Here is a 13,426-nt window from a genome sequence, read left to right as displayed (position 1 = left end):
CATGGTGAGCTGCCAGGAGGGCTGCTGGGGTGAGCTGGGGCTGCTTCAAGGTGAGAATGGGAGGGCTGGGAGCAATGGTCTTGCCTTGGAGGGCGGGTGAAGTGCTATGGCAAGGGGCAACACATGGTATGTGGACTCCCACAGTACTCTCAAAACAGCTTCCTTGACTCTGGATGTCTGATAGTTTTCCCCTGGGCTGTTTCTGGGTGCTGGAGCTTGCCCCCTTTGGTAGCTGGGGAAAAGAGGCTGTATGGGGCTGAAATAATCTGACTGCATGGTGAGAAAAAGGTACTTCAGTGGTAAAAGACACTTGGAATGCAGTGGAACAGCCCTGGAGAGCAGTGAGCATATCTTGTCACTCTGAGCCAGAGGTTTGTGGCAGCTGGAGTCCTTGGGATGCTGCTTGTGTGTGGGAGCTGTGTTGGAACAAGGCTTTAGCCCAGTTGCTGGGGAATGATGTGAAGATGAATGTGTGCTAACATGGCACAGTTGATGGCTAACATGAACTGACCCAGCACAAAATGGGTACCTGCCTCTCCCTGTTCCCCCAGTGCTAGAAAGCTCACTGCACCAGCGACTGTGGGAAGACTCATCTGGAAATGCTGCTGGGCAAGCGACTTGAGTGCTCCTGCAAGGACCATGGAAGGAGGACACCAAAAAGCACCATGGAGCCAGTGAGGCGGGCACTAGGGCACTTGTAGGACCAGAAAAGCCAGTTGGCTTTGCTCAGCGCAGGCTCTCACAGCTCTCTGCACAAGCAGCAGAGAAGCCACAGCTTCCCTAACTCAACTATAATTGGGCTTTTCACCTCTGCTCCCTCCTGCACAGGTGGACTGGGGCAGCAGGAACCCCTGCAGGGGTGTGGGACCAGCTTAGTGGTGGGTCCTGGGCAGACAAGGGTGTGCTGATCCCCTGTGAAGGGGGGAAGAAGCACTGTATGTGAGAGCAGACAGCAGCAAGGAGGAAAGGAAAATTCACAAAGGCTTTTTCTTTTTTTCTTTATTGCTGCTGAGAGGAGGTTTGGTGAAACACCTCTGACACAGAGTTGTTTTCATGAAAGGGTTCAAGTTGGGTTTTTTTCTTGGCGTGTTATTTCACCCTTCATGCCTGTAACATGACCAACCCTTTTCCAGACATGTCTGCTGATGGCAGGCTACAACTAGCTCTCTCCTAACTGTCCTCATTTGTCTGATGTTCCATTGGTTTGCCCTTTGGGCACAGCAGCTAATCCAATGGATTTTCCTTCCCCAGAACTAGGGCACTGTGGTCTGAGTGCTGCTGCTGCTTTAGTGCCTTCGCCAAGGTGCTCCCTCAGAGCCTGGCCAGCTCCACAACCGCTGTACTGACAGGAGCTAGGGGCTGTCAGTGGAAGGGTCCTGCAGGGCCCAGCCTGCAAACATGATCCATCTTGCTGTGGAGTGTGGTAAGTAGAAGATGGGCACAACTCTGCCAACTTGAAGGGGTGGTTCTGGCTGAAGCCCACCCTGTCATAACACACCTGCTGCCAAACACTCCAGTTACACATCATTTCATCTTAGGCCATTCATCTTTGGGCCACCAGACACAGGACAAGATGACCTAAGTGAGCTATTTGGACTACAGGAGCTCTACTGCACCCAGTCCCCTGAGGGGCAGCTCTAACTACACACTGCCTGAACCACAGCACAGTGATCTCGGGCTGGCACTGTCACTTCTCTCTCTGCAGCAGGGTCACTGAAAAGCATCCTCTGCAATGACTAAAAAGCTGTCTCTGGTGATAAACAGGCCTCTGCTGGTTTGAGTCCCTGTGTGGACACTGGTTCTGAGTACTTCTGCTGGCTCCCAGGCAAATCTTCTGTTCCAGCCTCCTCAGTGGTACTTCCGCCAGCGATAGCCCTCTAGAAAAGCCAGGAGAAAGCAAACCCAGCAGTGTCAGCACGGTGCTGTGTTTGGGGACTTCATGAGTGTGTGCTCTGCCCAGCAGTAAGAAGCAGGAGAATGACTGCAGCTTCCTCTGTTTGTGCTGTGGAGCTGCATCAGAGCAAGTCCTGCTGGGGAAACTACACAACCCCCAGTGAAATCCCTTCTCAGCTGGGAATAAACCCAGGGAATGGGTGTGGAGCATTGGAGAAGCTCTTCCCTCTGCTTTGGGCAGGGTTTAAAAGTGCTTATGACCGTTGCTGGTGCTCTCCAGGGAGATGCTGTGAATCAACAATTGGTATCCCCACCTTTATTAGCTAAATTCCTCTGCCTGCCTCAGCCAGGTCAGAATGCTGCTGAGATTAGTCTTAACTGTAAAGTACTTGACTCATTTCAGAGGTGGAATTAATGTGAATGGCAAATAAAGCTTTCTCCCTGCTGCAGAAAGGATAATTGCCTGAAATAAGATGGATACCAAGAAGGAAATCTTACTGATGTGCTGATAGTTCCAGCCATAGCTGAGGAGGCAGTATCCAGCCAGCAGCATGGAGATCCCTGCTGGTCCACCCCTCTTCACGTTGATGTACTTGTTGTAATAGCTGCTCCAGGCTGTTGGAACAGAAATCAAGGGTCAAATCATGTGCAGGTTTGAGGAGTTCCATCTAACTTTCCACAAATGGTTGGGTCTGCTGTGTCTTTGTGCCCAAAGAAGGGCAAAAAGCTGGTGGAGCATCTAGAGCACAAGTCTTGGAGCAGCAGCTGAGGGAACTGGGGTTGTTCAGCCTGGAGAAAAAGGACACTAAGGGGGAACCTCACCTCTCAGCCCTGAAAGGAGGTTGGGGCCAGGTGGTTCTTCTCCCAGGAAATAAGTGCCAGGACAAGAGGAGAGAGGCTTGTGCCATGGGAGGTTTAGATTGGACATTAGGAACAATTAGGAACTTTCCCCAAAGTGTTGTCAAGCCCTGGCATAGGCTGCCCAGGGCAGTGGTGGAGTCCTCATCTCTGGAGGGATTGTGGTGCAGGGGGACATGGTTTAATGGTGACCTGGCAGTGCTGTTAATGGTTGGACTTGACCTCAAAGATCTCTTCCAACCGAAACAATTGTGATACTACGATTTATAAAGATCCAAAGTGGTCACTTGGACCAGGCTGCAGTAAGCAAATCAGGTAAGTGGGCCAACACTGCCCCAAGATCCAGGAATTCAGTCTCACCTTTCTGTACTCCTCCAAGCAGCCCCTGAGGGGAAAAGTCACAGGTGGCCAACCACATGGGAAGCTCCCCCAGCCTCACGTCCATCAGATGCCGTTCTGAGAGGGGACCTGTGTGATGAGAAGTCAGAGTGGCCAAAGGTAGGAAAGTGAGGACAACATGCGTGGTGCTTGAGCTCCCTGCACTGGGGCGAGAACACAGACCTGAAATCAGACATGGCTGCAAGTGACTTGGGCTTGGGACTAACTGCTTGGAAAGGAAAAGCGAATCATCTCCAGCACAGAATGAGTTGCCTCCGCCAGCCCAAACATGCAGCAGCCTGACTCAAACCTCAATAAAAACAAAGCACTGGTTTTGCAGCCTGGAGGGGTGAGCAGTTAACCACCTGGGATCATTCCTTGATCCCTTTCTGAACAAGCTCAGCATTTCCTACCCCTCCTCTGCCATTCACAGTGGACAGTTGAGCCTGACAGAGCAGCAAAGCTCAGCCGCAGAGATTTTGTTTCTGACATTACCTTGCTGCCTCTCCGCGAACCCGCCGGTCAGTGTTTTTGTTGTGACCCCCACATCTTCTTGGAAATGCTTCCCTGGAAAAATACTCAGCCCATGATAATTAGGATGTAAGTCTGGAAACCACTCCAGGCCCATGGCACCTGCTGGCGTGCTCCTGCCAGAGGCCTGGGAGGGACAGATGGGCTGGCGTTCGGAAGTGTGGAGCAAGGACTGGTGCAGCGCCAGCTCGGGGTCCCTCCTTGTGTTCAGGAGGGGCTGGGAAACGGCAGCCATCTGCTTCTTGCTCTCTGGAAGCTTTTGTATGCTGGTTAGGTAGTTTTTGGATGCCCCTTCCTCGTGACCTCTGAAACCCTCTCTCACTGACAGATGGAGGTTCTTGGTATGCAAAGCAGAAAGAGGGGCTTTATATTCCACACCAACTTCTACGTACATCTGCTTCTCTTCTGTCACGGTTTTGTCTATTGCCTCCTGCTGAAGGAGGTCACCGGGGTTACTTCTCCAGGCAGCTTCAGGGGGATTTTGAAGCAGGGGTGTTTTTGTTGCATTTAAGCTACTGCCCTGTTCTCCCTTTGAGCTCGCATCCGCGCTCTCCGCAGCTCCAAGGCCACGTGTCTCTGTGTTTGGGGTTTCTCCAACAGCTATTCCCTCCTGCGGGCCAGGCTGAGCTGCGTCAGGACGGCTAACAGCACCGTCTGGATCCAGTCTTTCCACAGGCGAGCCGTGCGAGCTGTGGCTTCCTGCGGAAGCGCCCCCGCTTCTGGAACCGCTCTTCTCCCTGATCACCCTGGCGCGGTGCTTCTCTATTACTATTTTCACTCCGTTACTCAGCTTTTCGGGTAGATCTTTCACCTCCTCAGGGAGCAAATCAAGTGACTTGGCTACGTCCTGCACCGCGGGCTCCACCTTCCGCTCTGCGCGGCGTCCGTCGGGCTGGCGAGGAAGCCCGGGGCTGGGTGCTCCACCCTGCTCGGTGGCAGCTTTGTTCCGTTCCCGGGCCGCCGCAGGCAGCTCCGCGCCTCCTGCCGCTGCCGTCTTCTTAGGGGCCGCCCTGGGCAGCACCTGCCTTATGATGGGGCTGGGCGGATGCTTGCTGCTCGTACTGGCCGCTCCTGTCCGCGGCCTGCTGCCTGCCCCCGGCCCGACGACGGCTCCCGAGCCAGTGCTTTTGCCTAGGCTTGAACTTGACCCCGGGGCGCTGGTGGCGGCCGGGCCTTGGGCTAGGCCTGGGTTTGACCTCGGCCCTGGCGCGCTGGCAGTAGCTGGTCTCGGCGCGGCCTTACAGTGCGGGAGGTGGGCGCGGAGCCGCTTGAAGGGCTTGTGGCAGTGCGGGCACAGCTCCTGGCCCGGCGGCGCCGCGGCCATGGCAGCACCGCCCCGCCCTCCTGGGGACGCTTTTCCGTCAGGCACCGCCGTGAGCACCCCTAGTATGTGTATGTGGGGTCCTGGCCTGCACGCATGCGCGCCCTTCCCGCCCCGGCGCACGGTGTGACGCAAGGGGGCGTGCCCGGCGTGGGGAGGCTGTTGCGCCGGCGCAGAGGGCGGGGACGCCGGAAGCGGCGGTGGGAGCCGAGCGGGGCTGCTTCGCCTCAGCGGTGGGCGGCGGGTCGCGCCGCGCCAGGCCGCACTGCGCCGCGTCGCAGTCTCTCGCCTCGCTTTGTCCAACCTCCAAAACTCAGCTTGCCATGAGCTGCAGGCAGCCGCTGCCGAGCGAGAGGGGCGCGAGACAGAGGTGGGAGTCGAGGCGCTGTGGGGGAGGGGTCGCGGCCTGAGGGGAGGCGGCGGTGGTTGTGGAGGGGACCTGCGGTGAGGGATGAAGGCTCGGCCTCTAGGGCCAGCCTCGACGGGAGAATTCGGAATTGGAGGTGTGTGTGGTGACCGGGGGAGGCGAGTTGACGGGCAGGAGAAGGAGTGAGGGTGGTGGCTTTCAGTGCCCCAGAAGGTTTACCTTGAGAAGCAAGCGGGAGCTGTGAGGTGTAGAGGTGAGGGAGAAGCGAGGAGCGCTCCTTTTATCTCTGCAGAGGGCCAAAATGGAGCTGGGCGTGCGGCGGTGGTGAACGCTGAAGGTGTAGCCGGGGAGCTTTTGCGAGATCAAACGGCCTTAGAGGACGAAGAGGTTGTGGCGAGGGTTGCGGTGTGATGGAGGGGTGCTTCTCGGCTTAGTGGGGAAGAGGACGAGAGGGGTTCTACCTAAGTGGAAGGCCAGGGTTGGGAGTGACACAGGAGGGAACGTGAAGTGTGTAGGAACTGGGCTGTGTGTGCCCGGAGTTGTGAGGCGGCAGGGCAGGCTGTGGGGATGGAGGTGTTGAGTTTGCTTGTGCAGTGCAGGCATTAGGAAAAGGAAGGATCCAAAGGTGATGCAAATGTGGAGCACGTGGGGAATGTCTCTTCTGAAAAGAGTGGTCCTAGGAGAGTAAGGAGCCGATGGACTGTGGGGGACGTGCACAGTCGTTGAGAGCGCTGTGGACATCCCAGGGGTAGCAGAGTGAGGAGGCAGCTCCTGGGCTGTAGGCGGGGACCAAGCTGAGTCTGCTGCAGGAGCTTGTTTGCGAGAAAAGGCTGAGTTATAAATACCATGCTTGACTCTGTTTTGACTCATTGAAATATGTTTTGAGATTTAGGCACCAAACCAGCTCCAGCTGATATTTTGGATAGCACTCAGCGTGCTGAGGGCCTGGGTGACCTGTGGACTCGGTATTTTAGTTTTTAATGTTATTTAGTCTATTCCTAATGAGATTCTGCAGTCTTTGGGAGAAGTTGGTTCACAGGAATTCTAGGTTGCTGCTGTTGATCAGCTGCTGTGAAGGAGCTTTGATATCAAATGAAGGTGGCAAATACATCAGAAAAAGGGAAAGATGTGGGTTTTTTTATGAGGTGTTTTCACATGGAAAATAATGTTGCTTGGGAATATGACTTGACTTCAAACGCTGTCAGAGCAGAGAGAGACTAAAGCAAGTCCTCGTAGGCGCGAAGTGCAGACTCATGTAAGCAAGATGAGCCTAATTGGGTATTTATTGCAAGTGTGGTCACTGCTGCTCTTCCTGGGTGCTTTTCTCAGCCTGTCAGACGTCATTCAAAATTCCAGGCTTATTTTTAGACGTGCCTGAGTACTGAGAGCAGTTGCAAGGCTGAGAATTTTCAAATGAGTTTATTTAGAAAGATGCTTAGCCCTGGTTTTAACACCCGGTGTGAGCTCATGTCCCTTAAACTGGTACACGAATATCAGCCTGGCTGCTTGGTGAGGAACCTGATTGTTGCAATTCTGTAGGGAACACCTCAAAAGAGAATATGAGAGCCCTCAGCATATCAGGGGTTTAGATGCATCATTCATTTATTGAGTTTTCTTGGCTTTTTTTGCCTCTGTAGAACAAAAGAGAAGATGATAACATGTTTTTTCCTTCTTTCCCCCCTCCGAACTTCCCTCAGAAAACGCAGACGGAACGGAGGGGAGGATGAAAGTCACGTTCCCCAAACAAAACGTAGCACCAGAAATGCTGTCCTTCAGGACTCGTGGGACACTGAGGTGAGAGTCTTTTCAGGCACGCTGGGTCTCCTTTCATGCTGAATTTAAACAGCAGTTGGGATATTTATTCTGTGAAATGTTGTTCTTGGAGAGTAGTTCATGCCAGCACTTTTTTCTGCTGTGTGTCGAAGCTCATAGGGATCGACTCCTGTTTGCTACTTCAGATTGAAGTCTGGAACATGTGGCTTGGAAATCAGCATGTTTTCTTTCCACTGAACCCAGTTATCTGTGGCCTAAATGTTTCTGTTTATGTATTTCAAGTACTGGTGTATAGTACCCAAGTGAGGACGCAAGAAAAGCCTTTGCTGCTCCTTATATTGCTGTCTGAAATGAGGGCTAACCTCTCCAAGACCAAAGAGATGACTGGAGTGGATTAAAAGTGCATATGTCACCTTGCCCAGCCATCTACTCTTCCAGCTTTGCTTCTAGTAAAATGATTATTTGTGGTAGAAAGTCAAAAAGCATTCCAGCTCCAACTGATGTTATGCACAGAGTGCCTGCTGCAGGCAGTGGTGCTTATCTGGTGTTTAAAAATGCTCTGCTGGAGCTTGGCAGTTGAAACAAGCTCATTCAGGGCTGAAACACTTGAACTCCAACTATTTGGTTTCTGCTTGTTTACCAAAATCTTTTGCTGGGGGTGGGATAAACTCTCTCATCCTCTCCTCACTCACATGACAGGTGTTCTGAGAGGGGGCAGTTTGTTAGCTGTTAAGCTTCTTCTTTTAAAACCTGCTGATTTCCAAACTGCTGCCAGATTTCCTGATTTGTTGCCTGTATGAATCATCTGAAAAGTCACTTTCTGCATTTTCTAACTAGCAGTGTGGTTCTGCTGCAAAATGCTCATGGAAAAGAGACTGCAGAGCAGCAGCTCTTTCCAGGTTTGTGTCCTTGCAAGGTGCTGAGGTGGATTTGTTTCAAGGGTTTTGAAATAACCTTTGTTGGGTTTTGTACAGCCTCTCACTTGGAAGGTTGACTGCAGTGAATAACTACAAATTATTGAGTTAAAGTCAACTATTAACTATTACTTTGAGTGCATAAAATATTTTGTGCTCTCTATCTGTGAGCAACATCTCTTCTGTCACATGGTAATGGTCTCAAATGCATATTTACATTCAGACAGCTACAGAACTCTGTGTCCCACCATCCCTTTTGAGAGGCAGACTTTTAACCTGTATACTCCACAAGTAGCTGATGGATAGTCAGTGCCATTGAAAAATTTCTGACAGCCATGATATTTATCACAAAAGAATTTGCTGAGATGAGAAATGTTCCTGGTTCCTGCAGTGCTGTTTTGCCAGGAGTCAGACTTGCTGGGCTGAAGTTGTGTTTGCTCCTCGGGTATAACGGGTAGAACCATAAATAGTTGCTTGCATCTGACCCTGAATCACTTGTCCAACAGGTTAAACACCTCTCCCTCTGTAGGGTAGTTAATGGCTAAACAAGCTTTGTGGCAGCAGGAGGAAGAATTTAGTGTGGAACAAGGGCTTGAAGTAGGAGTAATGAAATTTAAGACTATCAGGATAAAACCTTAACGGTGAGTGGGAGAAGCACCTTTGCTTGTTGTATAAACACTTAGCGTTTGGGCAAAGCCACTAAAATGCAGCGCTGCAAATAGTCTTGTAGCAGCCACATGAGGTGGCTGATGACCTTAACTCTCCTCTGTTTTGTTTGAGCTGCCTGTGAGTGAACAGCACGGGCTTGAACTGCCTGCAGAGCTCAGCCACTGAGGCTAACATCAAGGCTCCTGCTTCATGCATGCACTCGTGGTGTCAAAGTATGTTTGTAACACATTAAACCCTGATGTGCAGGCAAGGAGGATCTCTTGCTGCTGAGGCTGAAGTGGAGGAATGTGCCTGCTGGACACACAAATCGCTGTTTCTGAAGGGAAAAAAAAGTCTGCTGATGAATAGAGCTTTTTTTGTTTGTTTTTTTTTTAATTGTTCCCAAGTTGTTTTCTTGTAATCACTGAACTGAGCATGCCCAGAAATGCAAGCTATGAGATTAAATCAGTGTTATTTGAATGCTTCTCTAAGGACTTCCTGTGCCAAGTGGAGAAATTCTTGTGCTTATAGTGCACAAGTGCTTCCGATTGGTGTCACTTTGCAACTCTTGGCCATTTGTAATACTTCTGTGTAGTTTCTTGATGCTTTGCTGTTTGCAAAGCCAGCTGATTAGAAATCCTCACAGGCTTTAGGGTAGTGAACTAGGAGAGCAAGAGTGTGTAGGAGCATTTGTAACTTCAGAGAGTATGTGAGGAGAGAATGCCTTTTCATCTGAGGGCATACTCCTGCTCTTTGTGACATTTTAGCTGAAGTACTGATTCTTTTTGCCATCCTTCAGTGAAAAGTTGACTGATTGCTCTTACAGAGGGTAGTTTCCTTGAGAGCACAGCCTCAGTATGAAAAACCAGGCACTCAGATTACTAAAACTGGGCTTGGCCTTTGTCAGAATCTCTTTCCATTTTTAATCTTACTCTTCAGACACCAATATAGCTTAAGATGGAGATTTTTTTTCTTACTGTGAGTTCAAACGTGGGCTGGGATGGGATGCTATCCCTTCAGTTCCCTCACTTTGAATCCCACTGTTCACTTGAGCTGGATTTGATGCAAAAGGACATCACAGTTTTCTCCCACTGGATTGTCCTTTCATCCAGGGGAGTCTCAGTTGAGTCTGACCCAACAGAAACTGAGATTGTCCTCAGTCCTGGTCAGCACTGCTGTAGGGATGTGCAGTTCCTGCTGTCCTTGGAACAAAAAGGTCCCACACTTTGCAGTGCAGCCCATGAACAGGCCTGTGGTGAAGGCACTGGACTGGAACTACAGCAAAGGTTAAATGCCAGTGAAGCAGAGTGTTTGCTTTTGCATTTCACTCCCTGTTCAGCCTGCCCTCCACTGGCCCAGAGGTTGCTGTGGTGTTTTCCCTGGTACGTGGTTATAAATTCAGTGAAAGCCCTTCCTGCTTTCCTGGCATTGCTGGCCTGTGAGTCCAGTCAGGCAGAGTTCTCCTAACTCTTCTGAGGAGCCAGGAATTAGGAGAATGCACTGCTGTGCTCTGCAATCTGGGGAATCACCAATAAAAAGCCCTTTGCTCTGATTTTTTTTCCTGGGAAGGAAGAGAGTCTGCAGTGTTCTGGCTAACTCTCTTCCTTCCTGAATAACTTCTGTAAAACCTCATTTCTTGTGGTTCCTCTTTATTGTTCTGACCCATGAGAGGATTCCCCAGAGCTCAGAAACAACCACAGTTTGACCACTGGAGATTGCTGATGCATGGCAGCAGCAGCTTCTCTCAAAGTTCCTGTCTAGCATTGCAGCCCTGCCACTCTACAGTTACACTGTTGAGTAAGGGCTTAAGTTCCATCTGAGCCAGAGAATGCCTCTGTCAAACTCCTCTGGAAAGATTTTGCGAGCTGCAGGATCTGGATGGCTGTTTAAGTTCCCATCATGACTCTGATCACAGAACCATTTTGGTTGGAAAAGGCTTTTTAGATCAAGTCCAATCATCATCTAACTCTACCAAGTCTGGTGCTAAACCATGCCTGTCAGCTCCACATCTCTGTTAAACACCTCCAGGGATGGTGGTGATTCAGCCACCACCCTGGGGAGCCTGTCCTAGTGTTAGACGCTGTGTCAGAGATCAGCAGATTAATACAGTTAAGTGAACACTTGTTTGGAAATGCTTTAAAACTTCTGGAGCTACTCATGGTGATGAGTCAGGTAAACCATGAAGCTGCCCTTTTGATAGAGTGCTCAGAAACTCATTGGGCTCCTTTCCTTCTCCCTTTTGCTTGAAGCTCTGTTTCATTGTGTAGATGCCTGCCAATGCTGACATGATGACTTTAAGGATTCTTTTTTTGTCTAATTGTAGTCCAAATGCCTAACAGAATGTGCACCACAGCCTGGGGAAATGGTAGGTCTTTGATGTGATTTGGGCAATGAATGGGCTTCACGTGCTAGTGAATATTTGCACTAGAGAAATGGAAATAAAGAGGGTCTGAGAAACCAGCTCTGCCACCAGCCTTAGGTGTAGGAAGCACGTCCCAGGACACTGACTCGGTTTGGAAACAAAAATAGACACGCAGAAAATAAGCTTTACTAACTGCTCTAAAATGTTTGTTAAGTTGTGAAACTTCAGCAGTGAGTAATCCTAGGTGCTCATTATGATTTCTACCTTGATTTTCAGAAGGTGGCTGTAACGAAAAACAGTAAGGAACGCAGACTAAAAGGAAACAAAGTGTCCTGTGCGGTGGGTTTCTCTCCAAGGCTGCTGTGACTCCTTCAGCATTAACAGTATTTGTGCTTCTCTGTGAAATAAGATGGCCTTGCAAGCACCATTGCTGGTTCTTCTCTGTCCTTCTGGTGTTGTCTCCCTCTCTAGTGGTAGAGGCTTTAGGAAGAGGAGCTGGTTGCTTGTGTAGCTCGTCTGCTGCTTCCTGAAGAATCACTTCACGCCGTTGTTTTCTCCTCCTTAGCTGAACCTAACACACCAGCACAGTGCAGCCTCAGGGCCAGTGTCTTGCTTGCTCTACTACAACAGAACTGAAGCATGTTTTGGTGCTTAGCAAAACAGGGACATTGGTATGAATTACCATGATTGGTTGTGGAGCCAGTGCTGTGGGGTTTCCAGTCAGCACTGAGAAGGGGCCTACCTCAAACAGCGCTGTTCTAGGCCTGTCTCACTGCTTGCTGACAGAAATGTTTGTTGCAGTTTGCACCATCCTTCAGACTTACTCTAAAGTGAGGCCTTCTAGATGTGGTGCTGTGAACCTTTTGTGGGCTTCTTTACATTTCTTTTTCCCTGCTGTGGCCACCAAGCTTTGACTTCTGTAGTTTTAGTTTAATACATCCAACATGTGGGTTTTCTTTTTTAGCTGCTGTCACTTACACAGGCTGCTTTTGTGAATTTACTTCTTACAGGGTGGCAAGGTGGCCATTCTGATTCTTAAGCACCTAAATCCTTGCAGCCCTGTCCTGAACAGCGCATCACATGAAGTATTTCAGCTGTAACTAATGGAACCTTTCATTAGCAGCCCTTAAAATGGTGTAAGGTGAAATTTTATGTCTTTGAAACGCTGAAAATGATGGTTAATGCTCTTCAGCCATGACCATGGAATGTGTTTATCTTAAAGGCTGGCAAATGAGCCCTGTCCTCTCTGCAAGCTAAACCAGGAGGCTGCTTTTCTGCATGTGGAAGTCTTGGATGCCTGCCACTCTTTCACTGTTGTGTCAACTAAATGATGGAAAGCAACCAGTTCACATTGCCATCCCAGTACTGAACTGGGAGAAACGTAGCTGTATGTGTGTCAAGGTGTCCAAAGACTTAAAATGGGTATGGTGTTGCCTTTGATTTTTAACAGCCTGGTGCTTTGGATGCTTCAGATCTCATTTTAGAAAGTCTGACTTGTAGGACAATGCTTTGCATGGTGCTTACCTACAACATCTGCTACAGGAGCAGCAATGAACCTTCCCTCTGCCCTGCTTGCCTTCACTGACACCTGCAGCTCAGCAGCCATCTTCTTTATTTTCCAATTCTCAGCTGAACTTAGCAAACTTCACTAGTGCTAATGTGGGTCATGGGGGCAGATCTGGTGGGTCTGAAAGATTGAAATCCAGTGTCCTGGAGGTCAGTGACCCTCTGGGTGAAGGCTGACTCATCCCTTCAGCTCTGTGTGCTGGCAGTAGCGGAAGCTCTGAATGCTGCCAAGAAAGCACTCAGTGGATTTACATTAGTCCAGCAGCCTGCAAATCTGGGAGGGAGGGACTTGCTGTAAAGACGGTTTGCTCACTTGAGGAGTTTGGTGGTGGACAGCAGAGAAAACTGTGTGATTTGGCTGTGACCTTCTCTCTGTCTCAGTCCTCCAGCAGCGACAGCGGCAGCACGAGCAGCAGCGTCCACAGCCCGGACCGGGTGTACAGCGCAGAGAGCAGCCTGAACCCCATGGCGGCCGGCTCCAGTCCCGTCTCCTCACAGTCCTTCCACGAGCAGTCAGCGCTGAGCCAGGGGCCTTACTTCTACATTAACCAGATCCTGAAGGAAGCACACTTCCACAGCCTACAGAGCCGGGGGAGGCTTCCCACATGATGGACCACCAGATCCCCACCTTCTGTGAAGGGACAGCTCTGTAGATTTCATATTTCAACCTAAAAGAAGTTTGTTAAATTGAATTGCACAGAAAGCCTGTTGCCTTTTAAGTCTATATTTGAAATAACAGGTTAACAGGAAATTGTTTACTTGTGGTTTGCTGCACTATTGCAATGCAAAAAGGGGCTTTGAAGCAATTTTTATAG

At 50.1% G+C, this 13,426-nt stretch overlaps 2 protein-coding genes across 4 annotated transcripts; one reads left to right on the top strand and one right to left on the bottom strand.

Moving 5' to 3' along the window:
- Positions 1-821: 821 nt before the first annotated feature.
- On the bottom strand, positions 822-5,064 carry MTNAP1 (mitochondrial nucleoid associated protein 1). The gene is made up of 4 exons (XM_068151184.1): positions 3,625-5,064; positions 3,112-3,219; positions 2,392-2,508; positions 822-1,877 (listed from the first exon to the last, which is right to left on the bottom strand). The coding sequence occupies exons 1-4, from the start codon at positions 4,982-4,984 to the stop codon at positions 1,849-1,851; spliced, it is 1,614 nt and encodes a 537-aa protein (XP_068007285.1). The 5' UTR covers positions 4,985-5,064; the 3' UTR covers positions 822-1,848.
- Positions 5,065-5,141: 77 nt separating this feature from the next.
- VCF1 (VCP nuclear cofactor family member 1) lies at positions 5,142-13,298 on the top strand. Of its 3 annotated transcripts, none has more exons than XM_068151189.1 (4): positions 5,142-5,351; positions 7,046-7,142; positions 11,007-11,048; positions 12,993-13,298. In XM_068151189.1, exons 1-4 carry the CDS (start codon positions 5,305-5,307, stop codon positions 13,218-13,220), a joined length of 414 nt encoding a protein of 137 aa, XP_068007290.1. In that variant the 5' UTR covers positions 5,142-5,304; the 3' UTR covers positions 13,221-13,298. The 3 variants fall into 3 exon arrangements, with proteins under 3 accessions (XP_068007290.1, XP_068007288.1, XP_068007291.1); XM_068151187.1 differs by lacking the exon at positions 11,007-11,048 and adding an exon at positions 11,322-11,384 and having other exon boundaries at positions 5,145-5,351; XM_068151190.1 differs by lacking the exons at positions 5,142-5,351; positions 7,046-7,142; positions 11,007-11,048 and adding an exon at positions 12,282-12,467.
- Positions 13,299-13,426: the final 128 nt, after the last annotated feature.

Source organism: Melanerpes formicivorus, unplaced genomic scaffold (assembly GCF_026170545.1).
Source record: "Melanerpes formicivorus ecotype bairdi unplaced genomic scaffold, bMelFor1.0.p_v2 SCAF_21, whole genome shotgun sequence".
Classification (NCBI taxonomy): Eukaryota; Metazoa; Chordata; class Aves; order Piciformes; family Picidae; genus Melanerpes; species Melanerpes formicivorus.
This window is presented reverse-complemented; position numbering and strand designations above follow the sequence as displayed.

What these genes read in the sequence shown, in the direction of transcription:
- VCF1 (XM_068151187.1), top strand. Translation starts at nt 5,305, where the DNA reads ATGAGCTGCAGGCAGCCGCTGCCGAGCGAGAGGGGCGCGAGACAGAG. An exon ending in AGGACTCGTGGGACACTGAG is followed by an intron (nt 7,143 to 11,321) that starts GTGAGAGTCTTT and finishes CTTGATTTTCAG; the next exon opens with AAGGTGGCTGTAACGAAAAA. An exon ending in GAAACAAAGTGTCCTGTGCG is followed by an intron (nt 11,385 to 12,992) that starts GTGGGTTTCTCT and finishes TCTCTGTCTCAG; the next exon opens with TCCTCCAGCAGCGACAGCGG.
- MTNAP1 (XM_068151184.1), bottom strand. Translation starts at nt 4,984, where the DNA reads ATGGCCGCGGCGCCGCCGGGCCAGGAGCTGTGCCCGCACTGCCACAAG. An exon ending in GTTCGCGGAGAGGCAGCAAG is followed by an intron (nt 3,220 to 3,624) that starts GTAATGTCAGAA and finishes CTCATCACACAG; the next exon opens with GTCCCCTCTCAGAACGGCAT. An exon ending in GCTTGGAGGAGTACAGAAAG is followed by an intron (nt 2,509 to 3,111) that starts GTGAGACTGAAT and finishes CTGTTCCAACAG; the next exon opens with CCTGGAGCAGCTATTACAAC.